At 35.4% G+C, this 17,494-nt stretch overlaps 1 protein-coding gene across 3 annotated transcripts in view; it reads right to left on the bottom strand.

Moving 5' to 3' along the window:
* SAMD8 (sterile alpha motif domain containing 8) overlaps positions 1–17,494 on the bottom strand; it is a 46,500-nt gene that overhangs the window by 8,324 nt on the left and 20,682 nt on the right. For 2 of the 3 annotated variants that reach the window (XM_006211603.4, XM_015245567.3), the window contains exons 2-4: positions 9,726–10,318; positions 3,261–3,356; positions 965–1,082 (exon numbers count right to left, since the gene is read on the bottom strand). In XM_006211603.4, coding sequence (XP_006211665.1) covers positions 965–1,082; positions 3,261–3,356; positions 9,726–10,318 — 807 coding nt within the window. Of the gene's footprint in view, positions 1–964; positions 1,083–3,260; positions 3,357–9,725; positions 10,319–12,391; positions 12,588–17,494 lie in introns of those variants that run through there. The other variant, XM_015245566.3, reaches the window with a different exon arrangement.

Genomic DNA, 17,494 nt, shown 5'->3' on the forward strand with positions numbered 1-17,494 from the left:
TTCCCTTTACACTGAATCCTAAATGTCATTAACCCTTCCTCCTTTCTTACTGGCCAGTCTCCTAATACCTGAAGAAAGTTTAGTCACCCTTCAGCTCAGGGCTATATTTTTAGTTCTTGATCTCCTTTGGCTACTTAATCTTTCCCTGTCAGCATTTCAACTATTTATATTGCAGTAGAAGCAGTGGAAGAAGTGACACTTAATTTTGTTTCACATTTTACAAACAATATTAAAATAACAAAAAGGTGTTAATATATTATTTGAATATTTGGGAATACATAACTAGTGCATGAAGGCTTAGAAAAGTAGGATGACAAATTCTTTTGTCCAAATTTAATGAGTCACAACAGCCAATTTTGTATATAAAGCACAGGTAAGCTTCAGGGTTATTTATTTACTTATATTTTATTTTATTTACTTCAAGTAATTCATTACCCTGCTTTTTTTGTTCCCATCTGCATAATCTATCCACTCTCATTTAACCAGAAGAGAAGCTATGTCTATAGTATATCAAAACAAGCTACAAAGTAGAAAAGAAAAACAAAAAATCAGCCACTATTTAAGTATATCTCAAAAAGAATAAAGTTTAGAGTAGTGGGTGCTATTATATTTTAAATGGAATATAGTTCAAATGCAACACTTTTTAAAAAAGAATGAAGGAACCAGAGTGATATCATATGAGGAACTAAAGATGCTGAAGACAGTGAGAGGGAAAATGATAACCACAAGTTACTTTTTTTGCATCACTCTACAACACTGAGCTTGTATCAATGGATAGAAGCAACAGGAAGGTAGATTCTGGCTTAAGATTTTTACCAAATTCTTTCTAGAGGTTTATTACAGATATTGAAAATACCAAAAAGCATGTTGTAGTGTTAAAAGTAGTCTCAGCCCTAGTTCAAATATGATGCCATCAAGACACCAAGAACAAGAGGAAAGAATGATACAGAAGGTAGTAGGCTACCTTTCCAGTACACTGCAGGTGCTGTCCTGGCACGGAGAGGGAGGTCACAAACATGGTAAAGCAGCGAAGCAAGAATACAGTGCCCATCAGACTACAAAGCCTTCGCAGAAGAATTGACCTGTGAACAGAGCGACCAAAAAGAGAAAGATCAGAAGAAAACAAATGAAAATACCCCAGCCATCTAATGTTTACTTAAAGGGAGACCAAGCAGAAAACCACTAGATTCTTTGAAAAGGACAAAAATCTTAGATACCATCTGAAGCATCCTTGTCCAATAGAACATTCTGCAATGGTGAAAATGCTCTAGGCCTACACTGTCCAATAAGCTATCTGCATGTGGCTCTTGAGCACTTGAAATGTGACTAGTATGGCTAAGGAACTGAATATTAATTATATTTCATTTTCATTAAATTAAATTTAAATAGCCACGTGTGGCTAGCACCTGCCATGTTGGATGATGCAAATCTAAGAGCATCATTTCATTGATAAGAAAATATGGCTAAGAGAAAGAATTATGCAAGAGAGAAGTAAGACTAGTACCTAGCCTGAAGTTTAGCTCAGTGTTAATTCTATTACTCTTATATTGTCATAGATTATTTATTTAATGAGAAGTTAAATACATGATTCTGGGGAATTTTTTGCTTATTAACGTCACTGCAATTTCATTCATGACAGTAACTATATAATAAACGTTCTCTAATTTTTTCTTAAACTTAAGCTATAAAATACTAAGGTTTTTTTAATACTAAGTTTTACATTAAGTACATCTCCAACAAAAATTCTGAATTGCATTATAACATTACTTATACTGTTAAAATATTTTTATTAATGTCTTAAACCAAAACAAACTATAAGATTCTTAAGTACAGAGACTTTGCTTTATGTATTTTTTGAAATGCTCCTCCCACCTTCAAGAAAAAAAGCACTGAACACAAGGTTAGGTAAGTTTCAAACGTTAGTGTGTATACCTAGGATGGAACCCAGGAATCTTCATTTCAACAAGAGCCCAGGTGATTCAAATAAAAGTGGTACAAAGACCACACTTTGAGAAACACTTTCTTTTGGCTAATTACACATCAAAACTTACATTTAACTGGCCACTGCTACACTTGGCTAAACCTACCAAGGTTTCCTATATAAGGTAAACTCTTATGTTGAAGAGCAGATAAATTCAAATCCACAGGGTCTTGCAGTGCAAAGTTAGAAAGCAGCAGTGATACATGTGTTTCTAAACCACCTCTGATTTCAAGCAATCCAGTTATAAAGACTGCTGCAAAATGGGAAAGAATGAAGTGCAGTAAGGCCTAAAAGGGTGACAAAAATAGCAATCATCAACCTTTCTTTTCCCCTTCAAAGCACTGAAATAACTGCTGCTTAGGACCTAAAGCCCATCACTGTGGTTTACCTCAAGCATTCCCTAGTGAGGAGAAAAGATTAAAAAATTCAAGGTGTCTATATTCCTGTTCAGCGTCCAAAGACAAGGGATGGCAGACACACAAACTTTATAAGCTCTTTAAACTTTTTTTATTCCCTATGCCTTATTTTTCTTTTACTTAAATCAAATAAATTCCCCTTATTAAAGTAGGAAAGGAACCTCCCCTTATGCATCTCTTTTTTAATAAAAAATTTTCCCTTTATATTTCTTAGTGAAAGTGCCAAAGCAATTTCCTATACCATCTGAAGTAAAGCACACTTACTAGATGTGCTTGGTGTGCAATATAACCTTTTTACTTTTTTGTTCCTTTTTCCCTTTTTCTTTTTTAATTTTTTTAATGGGGGGATAATTTTAGGTTTATTTATTTTAATTTTTTTAAACAGAGGTACTGGGAATTGAACCAGGACCTTGTGCATGCTAGGTATGCACTCTACCACTTAACTATACTCTCATCCCAAAATAACCTCTTTTTAAATGGGCCTCTTCCAAGCAAAGAATAATTTCTTCCATCCAAACATCTGACCAAAGACTGTCCTTGGAGGAGTTTCCAGCCTTCTATAAAGAGTGACATTTCCAATTTGTTTCCAAAGAAAGGTAAGGCTAGACTGTCAATGGTTGGCCCATGGCTGAATATCACCATCTCTAATCTTTCTCTGCAAAATACACTCAAAATATTACTAAATATAGGTATTACCTCAGGTTGATCAAACCCACAACATTTTTCTATGTCAATAACTATACTGTCACAATGACTAGAGAAGCAAATTAACAAGGCAACTGCAAAGGGAGAAACAAGGTTTGATGACCTTTACCTAAGACAGTCAAAACACTTCCAGTCCTTTAATGGAGTAAGAGAGGTACCTGTGCTTGTGAAGAAGAAGAACCAGGAGCCAAATATAGCACAGAATCATGCCACATACTTCTGTCATGGCAAAGGCCCATGGGATTCTAGGAACACTAGAATAGAAAAAATTACATTTTGGACTGACAAGAAGCATACGCATGTAAACAGCACCACCTTTTCAATAAGGTACTCTTTAATAATGACCCTAAAATTGTTTTAACTTTCACCTCTTTCAGAAGATGATATCTGGAGAACCTGGGGAAAGAAACTGTTTCATAAAGTACCCCATTTACCAGACCTCTTTGTTGTCTGTGATTCTCAATCACGGTTCTCTGCAAAGAAGTAACAACCATTTTCTCCCTCCCCATAGCATGGCAGACCTGGATACAGGAATACTCTCAAAAGACAATGGGGGAAAAGGCTCACTGCTTCAATGATGTGCTCATTTCAGAACCCAGACAATCATGGCTTGAACTCAACTCTTTTTTTTTTTCCTTCTTTAAGTATATTTGGTTTTGTTTTAGGGGAAGTAAACAGAATTTTCGTTTTAACTCTTTTATTTCTCTCTGCCCTCCTTTGTTTTATATTCCTACTTCCTTCTGTCTTTTCCACTGACCTCTCTTCCCTCACCAAATCCACAGTGCCTGGGGTTATTCACCAGTAAAAGAGATGTCACATCTCTTAATTAAAAAAGAAAGGACAGGGCGAGAAGAAGAGGAGGAAGAGGAAGAGGAAGGAACAGGAGGATGAGGAAGAGGAGGAGACGAATGGGAGGGAGTAGATGGAAATTAATTAGTCCAAATGCTCATCTCTGGTTGGTAGGATTATATTCTATTCTCTACATATTTACACTAAAATTTTTATACGATGGTATGTTAATTTTATAACTAAAAAAAAAAGGTTTTTAAAAAAGAAAACATGAAATCCAAAAGATATTAAGTCTACGCCAAACCTTATTTAGAATAACTGAAGAAAGTCAATCATCATCATTCAAGGACTCATCTTTTACCTATTACCTCAAGAAAAAAAGACATGTATTTTTAATACATTGCTGCCTTATTTATCTAGTGTTTCTGGGGAAAGGATTATTTTATATAATAGAAATTTTCTGATAAAAGAAAGAATTCCTTTAAATGACTTTTAAAAATTTAAACTTTTAAAATTAATATTAAAAAACAATATATATGTGTACCTGTATGTGTATATGTATACATGTGTGTGTATATATCTAAAATAGTTTTACAGTGTTTATGATGAAAATTAAGTTTTCCGCTCTCCCCTAGACTAAACCTAATTCTTGCTCCCCAGTGGCAATCACTTTCACTCTTCTGTTTTATTTAGCATTATGTTTTAGTTATACATACACACACACACACACACACACACACACTCTCTCTCTCTCTCTCCCTCTTTTCTCTCTCAAGCTCTCAATATTATTTCACAATTTTGTTCAAAATAATTTTGGCTTTTACCTACTGTAAATTTATAAATGTCATTCATAGCTGAGACAGTGGAGAACAATGATTAAATTCTTTTCTTGTACAACTTCTTGTAATTCTCTGGAACTAATAAATAACTTTTTAAAAAGTTTGTTCTATTTCTTCTGTGATTTTCACCAGTTCATCTCCAGATTATTCTATCAACTTCAACTTTTCCTTGGGAGAAACCTCTCCTAGAGCCCCTTCTCTCTCTCGTTCCAGTTTAGAATGGCTGCATTTTCTAGTCCTTCTGCATGGCTATTTCTTGTAATAAAACTTAACCCTCATCCAGGGAATTCCTCTTTTCTATATTGGATTCTCTGTTTCCTGAATCCCATGTCCTCTTCTTTCTCGATTTACTCCTTAGTTTTAATAAAGTATGCCCTCCAATTATTTTCTCAGAAGAGGGGCTTGAGGATAAGTTGTTTTTAATGTCAGATTTATTAAGGTTTAATTTACAAACAGAAAATTCACCAGTTCAATGAGTTTTGACAAAGATATTCAGTCATGTAATCACCACTGCAATATAGACACAGAACATTTCCATCACTCCAAAAAGTTCCATTGTGTCCCTTTGTAATCAGTTCCCTCCCTCACTTCCAGGGGTGGGGCAACCACTGGTCTGATTTCTGTTTCCTACAGGTACGCCCGTTTCAGAATGGCATATAAATGGAACCATACAGTATCTGTCCAAATATCTTCTGCATCTATTTTCACTCAGCATAATATACTTGAGATTCATCCATGCAATTGTATGTACAATTCTTTATCCATTCTTAATCTACAATTTCCTTATCCATTCATTGGTTGATGGATATTTTGGGCTATTTCCAGGTTTGGGTGATAAAGACCATATACAGGTTTTGCATGGACATATGTTTTCATTTCTCTTGGATGACAAACTGTTGAGCCCTATGTTAAGTGTATGTTTAACTTCTTAAGAAACTATCAAACTGTTTTCCATACATTTGTACCATTTTGCATTTCTACAAGCAATGCACAAGAGCATAAGTTGCTCTGAATCCTCGTCAGATCTTGTCATTATCAATTTTTTTCATTTTAGCAATTCTATTAAGTGTGGGATTGGAGAGTAAATTTTTTTGAGATTTGTGAATTTAAAAATATCCTTGAGTCTACCCTTACGTCTAATTGGTAGTTTGCCCTTCACTTTATGTATTCTTAAAACCCCTATATTTTCCACTGTTGGGCCAACTGGATTGATCTTACTTGTTCTCCATTACTTCTCATCAGTGCTCTACAAGTTGGGCAATTTCATCAAATCTATGTTCCAATCATCCTGCTAGGTTTTACATTTCTACTTTCATTTTTTATTTTCCAAAAGCTTTTTCTCTGCATTTTCCTTTTTTTTAGCCTACTGTTACTGTCTCGGAGAATCCAGTATCTCTTATCTGTAAGAATATGAATGGTTATTTTCTTTTCAAAGTATTCTTCTGCTCCTTATTTTGTGTTTCCCAGTTTGCTTTTTTCTATTTGTATTGATCTGTTTTCCTCAAATGTCTGGTGATTCTTGACTGACCATTCATATTTGGCAGTGAAGTACTGAAAAAAATAATGTGATGCTCTGTGTGCATGGACTGAGCTGGTCACACTGTGGGTTTCACTACAGAGTGATAATACAGAGGTCAGGCTGCTGAGACAGTGATATCTCCCCTATCACAGTCTTTTTCTCTTGTGCAGGTTTTCCAAGGAGAGGAATCTGTTCTCTTGCTTGGAGGACTAGGGCTGGGTATGACTTGGTAAGGGAAGTAAGTCTAGCTACTTAAGAAAGGGAGCTGGAAGTCTCAGTGATCAATCCAGAAATTTATAGTTAATTACCTTGAGAACACACTGAAAACATGCACCTTTGTTCTCATCTGGGAATGGTGTCCCCGAATCCAGAGTCCATCATATTCAACTACTCTGAAGAACAAACCACCTGTCTTCTACTGCAGTAGAACAGCTTCTGTTCTTCTAAAAGCTTCCTAAATTGATTTGCAACCAGTTCTTCATGTTTATCTCCTATCTCTACCTGGTCTTAAGAGAAGCTTGATGCTTCTTGTTTTAAGAGTTTTTCTGGAGCACTGCAGTACAATTAGCTCACTTCTTGGGCACTGCTAGTCCCCGCTCTCAATCTCACAACAGGTACTTAGCTTTCTACTTTCCAAATTTCCATTATTATCACAGCTTCTGCCTTCATGGGATTATTGGGGCCCCTTGCCCTCACTTTTTTCTGTCATTTTAGTGAAGTGTTATAAGGAAAGCGTCAAATGTGTATTCAACATCACATATTTATTTTGATGCAAAGCCTTCTAAGATGCATTATACATGTTATGCTTTTTTTTCTGGATAGAATTTAATTTTCTGTGGTAATTCAGAGTCATCACTGTGAACACTGATTATTACAATGGACATAGTAATGACCTCAGGGATGAGTGAGAAATGAAAGGCAGTTAAGCCCCAGATTGATGTGGTTTTTCCATTATTTATGTACGCTTTTTACAGTGCTTCTGTTTCCTCCCTTGCTATTATGGTTATCCCACCCACTAGATCCCACCCCTTTTCATCTACTCAAGGACACAATCCCATCAATTATACCCTCTCTATTCTCTAAAAGCATCTCCTTTCCCCTAAATTGGGTCATTCCTATCATCAATGTAACAATCATGCCATATAATACAGCCCATCAAAAACAAAACCCTGATGACTCCATATCCTTTCCTCCTCTTACAAAGCTACAACTCCATTTCGCTGCTGCCCTTAAAGGAAAAATTATAAGACTTGATTGTTTTCATCCTCTTTCTCTGTCTCATCATTTCTTTGCCCATTTTTTTTAACTTTGAAAAATTCTGATCATAACAAAAGTTGAAAGAATAAACACTTATGTTCTTCACTTAAACCCATCAATTCCTTACCATTAACATTTTTCCACATTTGCTTTATTTCCCTCTTTCAATACATACCCACATGCACATATACAAACACTCTTTTGGAGGAGACTAAACCCTTCCCAAAGTAAGTTGCAGACATTATGACACTTCTCCCCTAAACACTTCAACATGTATCTCCTAGGAACAAGGATACCCTCTTCATAATCCAATATACCATTACACCCAGGAAATAGTTAATACCAATTTAGAGGAATACTTTACCATTTATTATGCAATCCATATTCAAATTTTCCTAACTGCACCCCAAATGTCCTTTGTAGGGCAGTATTTTTTCTTGATCTAGGATCCAATGAAAGTTTATGTATTGTGCTTGGTTATGGCTCTTCAACTTCCCATATAACTCCCTTGAAGAACCTCCCCTCTCACCCCATTATTTTTTTGTTCTGTTCATTACTATGAGTTTATAGATTTTTTTCTTACTCAAAATATTATAATCCATTACCACGATTATGCTTTTTGATGTTCCAATTGTTCTAGTTTGATCAGTGGGAGCCCCTTCAAACCAGCTCCTGTGTTCTTTTGATAGGCTTCCACTTTCTTGCTTTATTGCACAAGATCTGTTTCAGGCTCATTTTATGATTAATATGCCCTAGACTTCAATTGGCCATCTCTACTACTATCTTCATCCAATCCATCTCATCTTTGTCTAGATGAATTCAATTATTTAACTACCCCTATGCTCCTGGCCCCACCCCCCAGCTATTCTCAGTACAACAGGAGTGACCGTTTTAAATGGTAGTTAGATCAGTCTACTCTTCTCCTAAATGCTTCCCAGTGGTTTTCCCTTTTCACTCAGAATGAAAGCTAGTCATTTCAATGGTCTACAAGTCCCTGCACAATCTGGATTCCTGCCTCCTCTCAGACCTCATCTCCTACTGTTCTCTCCACCTCTCACTTGCTGTTCTTTAAACATGCTAAGCATACTACCAATTCAGGATTTTTGCACCTTGCTGTTTCCTCTGCCTAGAGTGGTCTTTCCCCAGATATCCACATGCTTTCTTCTGTACTTCCTTAGGGTCTTCTGTTGGAAAAATTGTATAGAATAGGGGAGGAGATATACAGATCTAACAGCTTGTTAAACAGCTGTCATTCAGTTCTCCTTATTTTAGTCCCATCCTTTCACCTCGGGTATCCAGAGCTTTGAGAAATTTGTAACACAGATTGGGTTGGTTCTCAGTTTCCCTGACTGCTGTTTAGAAATAGGTTATTTTAAGTCTGCTGCTTGCCACTCACCCATCTGTTCTCAAATTTCCAAAATGGTATGGCTGTTTTCTCCTCTTTTATCTACCCCATCCTTCTGAGTTTACAACTTAAGACCAACCGATCAACAAACAAACCTTCTTCACTATACTTTTAGTCAGGGTTTGAGACGGAATAAAATGTGATATATATGTCATTCTGCCATCTTAATGTGGACATTTTAATTCATCTCATTAAAAAAAAACCCATATACAATAAGGCACTTTCAGTAGGGCACAACATTTTACAAAACCAAACAAGACAGCACTATAAACTTTAAAAAGATTTTTAAAAATCACAAATATAAAAACTAATACTTTGAATTTCATTCTACTCTTATTTTTCATATAATATACTATATTCTTTTTCATGCCCTCAGTACCTATAAAAACAACAGATACTATCAATGAGTTAGTTTATACTACTCGTGATAATTCCAATTTATTTGATGATACAGGAGATCTCACAATTTTGGAAACACAAAACTCTGTTCATCTTTTTTAAAAAAGTACCCAAATTCCATTTATTACAAATAACATTCCAGAAAACCTTTTTAAAATCTGAAATGCCCAAGGAGCTATAACATAGCCTTAGAAAAGTAAATTAAGCAGCGGTTTTTCCCACTCACCTAGGCTTAAGGTCTAATTTACTCTAAGGGAAAAAGGTCATTTCAAAGCATATCTTTGTATAGTACCAGATAAAGCAAATGGAAAGTATTATCAACCCAAAAATAATAAACATAATTATCATAAATATACTATTATCATTGCTATTATAGCAATCTTCTACAAACTTGGCAACTAGAAACAAAACTTACCTGTCTAAGAATATATCTGGGAGTGGTGGATAAGTCTGCATGTCAGGCACTCGCTCATGGACTATAACCATTATGAAAGATGTAAATCCGAATACTATGAAAACATATATACAACTCAGTATGGTCTTCCAATACTCTGGGTCCAGTCTTCGAATAGAATGTTTGTTTTTACCATTCACATACTGGTACTGGTCAGAATTCAAATCAGTGATGGGTCCGTCACAGTCATGAGAAGGCTCCCCATTACAGAGCCACTCTGCACTCTGAAGAGCACTGATGAAAGGGGTCATGGAACTCATGGGACTGTCGCTGTTGTATCCCATCTCTTCTAAAACATCAATATGTATTTTCTGCAATTTTCGGACTGAGAGCATTAGCCTTTTAATGTCACCTAAGACTTTGATTTCCAGAGGAGGAGACCGGAGATCATATTCAGTCAATGTAAGTAATGTGATTCCATCAAGTCGGTGCTTGTTGCATAAAATGTCCACATATTCAAAAAAGCCTTCATCCTTCAGCCAAACAGCTACATGCTTAGTAGTCCAGCGGCGAATGCAGAGATGATTAGGACCAGCCATTTCCTCTTCCACTGCCTGCCAAGGGAAAACAGGAAAATAAAACAAAAACTTCAGTGTGTCCTAACAACTCCTTTGAAGACCAAATACACATAAATAGACCAGAAACAGTAATTTACCTACACTGCCCTACTTGCTTCTGGAAGAAAATAAAATAAGCAAAAATTACTCAATAATGAGTGGTTGTCAATATATTAATATTCTAATAATTTCATGCACATAACCCCAATAGCAGAAAGAAAGTTAACAACCAAACATTTTTACAAAATGTATTTTTGTAATATTTTACATATTTTACAAATGGCTTTTCCACACCATAGGAGCCATAACTTAGAAAGATCCTACTGTTGAGAACTGAGAAAAATAACATTTCTGACAAAATGAGATACACAGAAAGATGTTTTATATAAAGATAAATGAAATTTCAGAAATCTTTATGTTTATGGAATAAGTATCTTCCCTCCTCCAAAATGAAGGGAAAAAAACCCCACAAACGCAGACAGATAACTAATTTCAGGAAACCCCTCAGATTAAGCATATTTCTATCTACTACACAAATAATTTCTACAACATATATAAAGCCTTTAAACTAGATATAAATATCCATAAATCTTAATAGCTCAGTTCTTTCTATACCTTGAATATTCCATTACAGAACTGAATAAGGAATTTCCCTCAAACTATTAGTGAGATTTTACTGATAAAACATTTCAAAGTAACTGTAACTTTGAACTGCAATTATAAAAGGCCAATAATGTACTGTTTCAAACAGTACTAATAATTTTTACTACTTTGATCCCACACAGCTCTGTTTATGCTATTCTTCCATTTTAAAATGTTCAGTAGCTTGTGCCTGTATCAGCTTTATAAACTTCATAAGATAGATAGGAGGCAAAGTCCTGCATATAAAAAACCTATTTCTCTAAAGTACTTTCTCAACTACTAAAGCCTGTGGGTTTTCTGACATTTCCCAGATATCTAAAGACCATATTTTCCTCTGAGATAATTAAAAAAAAAAGTATGCAAACTTCAAAGCATTAATAAAAGAATGATATGACAAACCCCCGTGTACTCACTACCCTACTTGAAAAAAAAAATCAAATAGCTCCAATACAAATGTTTTGTTTCTTAGTCTGGGTATCAGTTATACAGGTGAAAACTCATCAAGTTATGTACTTATGACCTATACTTTATATATGTTAAATTTTATTTTAAAAGTTTGCTTTAAAAAACAAAATATCAATTCAAGAGAATGTCCTTCCCTGATAACAACTCCTTCCTCTTCTCCCAGATGTAGTAATTCTGGATTTTGGTGCTTATGATTCCCTTATAACATTCATTTTGATCTATGAAAAGCTTTCTAAACTTCCTTATTCTGAGGAAAGTAAAAAGCTGCTACTGTTCTGCATTCTCTTCCATCCACACAAACTCTTGACAGGAAGACTTATAATCATCTGAAAAAGGCAGATATTCAACTATAGGAGTACCTCTTACACCAAAAATATTCAGCCAGCAAGAAATAAACTCATTATATATTTACTTCTTAACTACTAAAAAGCAATCCTAGTTTTTGGAAGCCTTAAATCACATTTTGTTCCCAAACAAAGCTTTTAATATTATTATTCTACAATAGTTTTTCACTCTTAGAAAATTAACAGTATATCCATCTATAAGGAATCTATATGTTTTAAAAGGCTGATTCTTATATACTGTAGGGCTACAAAAACTCTTACTCAACTCTTCTTTTTAGCTACAGTGTATCATCGCCACCCCAAAGACCAGGGAATTAGGATGTATTCACTTCAACTCATGGAATTTATACACCTTGATGTATATCACTTTATATCATTTATTACATATATATAATTCCATTTAAAATGATTTTGCTATGTTTTAGTTCACATACACAGCCAGATAGTTTCATCCTACTCACTATATACATATCTTTCCTGCAAGGTATTGTCTGAATAAATTATTCCATTCTTGAACATGCAACAAGCAAGCACATGCTACAAACTCTGCAACTGTTACAAAAGTAACAAATATGAGTAGCCCATCTCATACAAAACAAGACCAAATTCCACAGCTTACCACAAATGGGTTCCAAGTCACTCCCATCTTTGTAGCCTTATTCTTCAGCAGTTTCACCTCACACCACACAAAATGATTTCATGTTTTTTTTTTTCTTTCCTCTATTATATCACCTTCAATCTGGCTAACAAACAGACTTTGATGCTAGTGTTTTAGCTGCTGAAATATGAATTATCATATAAGAAAGCCTCCTGGAAGTCTTTGAGTCTACAGTGGCAATGCCCAAAAAGCATGACACATTGCACTGTTGTGCTTCATCAGGTCAGGACACGTCCTTTAATTGTATGCTACTACGTATAGTTAGAGGCCCATATTTAGCTAACACTGTAAAAGCCTGCATTAAAGAGATATATTAAAAGATGATAAAAGGCTACAGGGCCAATTTAATATTTATGTTTTGCCATAGGGACTACAGGGAACAGGAGACTTATGTCTCTGAAGACTATGACAGCTATAGGTTTCATACAAATCTACAAAATGGAGAAATTAGGTTAGTAAATGTTTCAGAACACTTTCAGCATCAACCCATAATTAATATGAATCAATTATCAGTTAAAGAGACTCCTGCTTCTGACCAAGATGTAATAAGAGAAACCAGATTTACCCTTCTGCCTTTTACCTACCTGAAACAACCAAAAAATAGACAAAATATATGGGGGGGAAAAAGACATGGCACCAGACAACAAAGGATATCCTTGAGAGACTGAAAACAAGTTGAGCCCTACTGCTCCAGCCATGAGTGGTACAAGATATAAACTGGGTGAGGCCCAGGAGACTTGCTGAGTTGAGATGGAGCTGTGAGTCTAAGGGAGATCAAGTAGGCTAGTGTTCATGGGATTGAATACTGGAGAGGAGAAATATGTACAGACAGAGAACTTGTGATGGACTGAATGTGTGCTCCCCAAATTCCTATGTTGAAATTCTAACCCCCAATGGGATAGTATTGGGAGCTGATTAGGTCATGAAGGCAGCACCCTCATGAATGGAATTAGTGCCCTTGTAAGAGACACCCCAGAGAGCTCTCTCATCCCTTCTGCCATGTAAAGACACAGCTAGAAGATGACCATTTCTGAACCAGGAAGCAGGCCCTCACCAGATAACAAATCTGCTGGTACTCTGATCTTGGACTTCTCAGCCTACAGAACTGTGAGAAATAAATATGTTGTTTAAGCCACCTAATCTATGGTATTTTTGTTATAATAGCCCAAGTGGATTAAGATGGAACTCCAGAGATTTGCAGAGGATCTCCCTGGATATGCATATGAATGCTGATCAGTACATATATGTGAGGAAACCAAACAAGACTGAAAATAGAAAGATTAGAGACAACAGCGCCCAGTACTCACACAAGACCACTAGAAGTACCTACTGCAAACAACCAGACAGGGGGCCAGCAGAGGGGGCGGGAATCAACAAACTCATGATCCATGGAAAACTGGGTAGAACACACAGGAAGATCTTTCCATAGTAGTAAGGCAAAACTAACCCTAAAACAGTAGTTCTCAACTGGGGGCAATTTGCCCCCTCCCCCCCAACATTCAGCAATTTCTGGAGACATTTTTGGCTGTTACAGCTAGGGCGTCATCTAAACACTAGAGGCTAGGGATGCTGTTAAACACTCTACAATGCACAGGGCAGCCCCTCACAACAAAGAATTATCTTACCCGAACGTTATAGTGCTGATATTGAGAAATCCTGCCCTAGACTACATATGCCTCTGGTCCAGACAAATAAATCTTAAAAGCAGAACCAAAAGGATCAAACTGTTTTCAAGTAATTGAACTACATCCCACAATAAAGCTGAAGAATATTAAGAGGAATACAAAAGTATTCAGCACCCAACAGGTAAAATCACAATGTCTGGCAAACAAAGATTAGCAGGTGTGCAAAAAAGCAGGAAAACTCATCTATAGTGAGTAGAAAATCAATTGAAATTGACCCAGAATGGACTCAGATGATAAAACTATCAGACAAGGAGGGGGGAGGGTATAGTTCAAGTGGCAGAGCACATGCTTAGCATGCAAGAGGTCCTGGGTTCAATTCCCAGTACTTCCTCTAAGAATAAATAAATAAACAAACCTAATTACCTCCCCTCCCCACACAAACCTCCAAAACAAAAAAAAACTTTTTTTTTAAATTATCAGACAAGGAAGTTAACACACTTATAACTGTATTATATATGTTCAAAAAGTTAAATAGAGACACTGATGCATAAAAAAGATCTAACTCAAACTTCTAGAGATGAAATACAAGATAATAAGCACACTGGATGGGATTAACAACTGATTAGATACTGCAGAAGATAAAAATAAATAAACTTGAAGACATAGCAATAATTATTCAAAGTGAAACAAAGGAAAAAAGAGAATTTGTTTTAATGAAGAGAATATTATTCAGCCTTTAAAAGGAATCTTGACGACATCATGCTAAGTGAAATAAGCCAGACTCAAAAGGACAAATATTGCATGATTCACTAAGATGAGGTACCAAAAGTAGTCAAACTCACAGAGACAGAAAGTAGGCAATGGTTTCAAGGGACTGGGCATTAGGAGACAAAGGGGAATTATTGTTTAATGGGTATACTTGGGATAATGAAAAAGTTCTGGAAATGGATGGTGATGATGGCTGCACAACAATGTAAATGTACTTAATGCCACTAAATTGTGCACTCAAAAATGGTTAAAATATAAATTTATGTTAGGTGTATTTTACCACAATAAAAATAAAAAGAAAACACAAAGAAAACAACTGTACCACACCATATCGTAATCAAATTACTCAAAACCAGTGACAGTGAGAAAATCTTAAAATGAAAAGGAGAAAATATACATATTACGTACATAGGAATAAAGATGATAGCAGAATTTATAGCAGATTTCTCACTGAAAACAACACAAGTTAGAAGACAGTGAAACAGTCTTTAAAGTACTGAAAAGAAAGGTCAGCTCATTGTAATATTTTAGCATGATAAATAACATGCCCACTTCAATCCCCAGGCTAAACAGAAAATGTCAAAGAGTGGGCCGATTCCTAAGAAGAATCTTAAAATCCCACCCCTTCCCCAGGATAGTTGGAATTGTCATCCCACTTGTTGGCAAGTGAAGCTACCCAGCCCATAAAAACTGGCAAAACTATGTCTCATGGCCTCTCTCACTCCCTTCAGAGCAGAACATCCACACTCAATGGAGTGTGCATCTACTTTTACTTTAACCTGAGTACCCAACCCCCACACCCCGTGGACTTTCTCTTGCCTTCTGAAACAGCCTGTACTCTATGAAATATGTATCTCTCTAAATAACTCTACCTTTACTCAGAAAAAAAAAAAGGGTCAACCTATAATTCTATGACTGGTGAAATGTTGTTCAAAAACAAATGTAAAGCAAATACTTTTTCAGATGCACAAATGCTGAACAATTTAATCTCCAACAGACCTGAACTACCGGAAATGTGAAAAGGAAGTCCTTCAGGCAGAATGCCATTATATGAAAATACAAATCTACACAAAACACTGAAGAACATCAGAAATGGTAATAACCACAGGGGTAAATACGTAAGTAAAATATGTCAACAATAGCGTAAAAGTTGGGAGAAATGGACTACTAAAATAACACTCCTCCAGAAAAGGAAGAAATATTTCTGAAATCGTTCCATGAGGCCAGTATTACCTTGATACCAAAACCAGAAAAATTTACAAGAAAATTAAACTATAGCCTGATAGCCCTCAAGAACACAGATGCAAAAATTTTAAACAAATCTTAGCAAATCAAATGCAACAATATTTTAAAAGGATAATACAATATAACCAAGTGATGTTTATCCCAAGAATGCAAAGTTAATAAACACTTGAAAATTAAAATAATTCACCATATTAACAAGCTAAAACAGAAACTTTTCAGTAATTCAAAAGACACAAAAGAAGCATTTAGCAAAATCTAAAATTAATTCCTGATAAACACTCTCAGCAAACAATAGAGAAAAACTTCATCAACTTGATAAAGGGCATCTTTGAAAACTCTATAGTTAACATCATACTTAATGATGAAAAGACTGAATGCTTTCCCTCTAATATCAGAAATAAGGCAAGACTGTTTGCTCTCATTATTTCTATAAAACATTAGACAATCTAGCCAGAAGATTAAGGCAAGAAGAAGTAAAAGGCACACAGATTAGAAAGAAAGAAACAAAACTGCACTTAGACAATATGATCATCTATGTAGAAAATTCAATGGAATACATAAACACACACTCACACACACACAAACTACTAGAACTAAAAAATTAGTTTAGCAAGATTGCTGGATATAGTATCAACAAACAAAAAATAACTATTTCTATAAACTAGCAATAAACAATCAACATTTGAAATTTATAAAACAATACCATTTACAATAGCATCAAAAGTAGAAAATACTCAAGGATAAATCTGACCAAACATGGGAAAGAGCTGTACATTAGAAACTATAAAACACTAAGAGAAATTAAAGATGTAAGTAAATAATGAGATGAGTGGATCAGAAGACAATATTGTTAAGATGTGCAAAATAAAATTCACATTTTATGTCAGGACAAGAAAAACTTAAACATAAAAAATTTTCTCCTGCCCTTTGGCCTCCTTTCTCCGTTCTCCCCACTACTGTGCACAGTATATCTACATGATGCATCTACTAAATCATCCCCTTCGGCAGAAATATCTGCTCAGCCATAAAGAGCTATGTTCCTCTAGCACCAACAAGACAACTTCTTAAAAGATTACATTCTTCTGGAACTTTTAAGGGGCCACCATGACTCTCAGATCTGGACTGTGTAAACTGTCAATAATACATAATTTAATGTACAGCCCTCTGTCTCAAAAACCTTATGTAATTGTGCCTTGACTTCAAACATGCAGAAGAGTTAGTTCTGAGCTTTCTGAAATGTTGTTCCCAGGTTATAATCCTCAATTTGGCTTGAATAAAATTTTCTATTTCTTTCTTAGATAGACTGATTCATTTTTCGGCGACATGCATCAGTTCTTTCCAAATTTGATCTCTATAATTGTGCAATTCTAATCAAAACCCCAACAGACTTTTTTGTAGATACTGATAAACTTACTTCAAAAGTTTA

The sequence above is a fragment of the Vicugna pacos genome, chromosome 11 (genome assembly GCF_048564905.1).
Source record: "Vicugna pacos chromosome 11, VicPac4, whole genome shotgun sequence".
NCBI lineage: Eukaryota > Metazoa > Chordata > Mammalia > Artiodactyla > Camelidae > Vicugna > Vicugna pacos.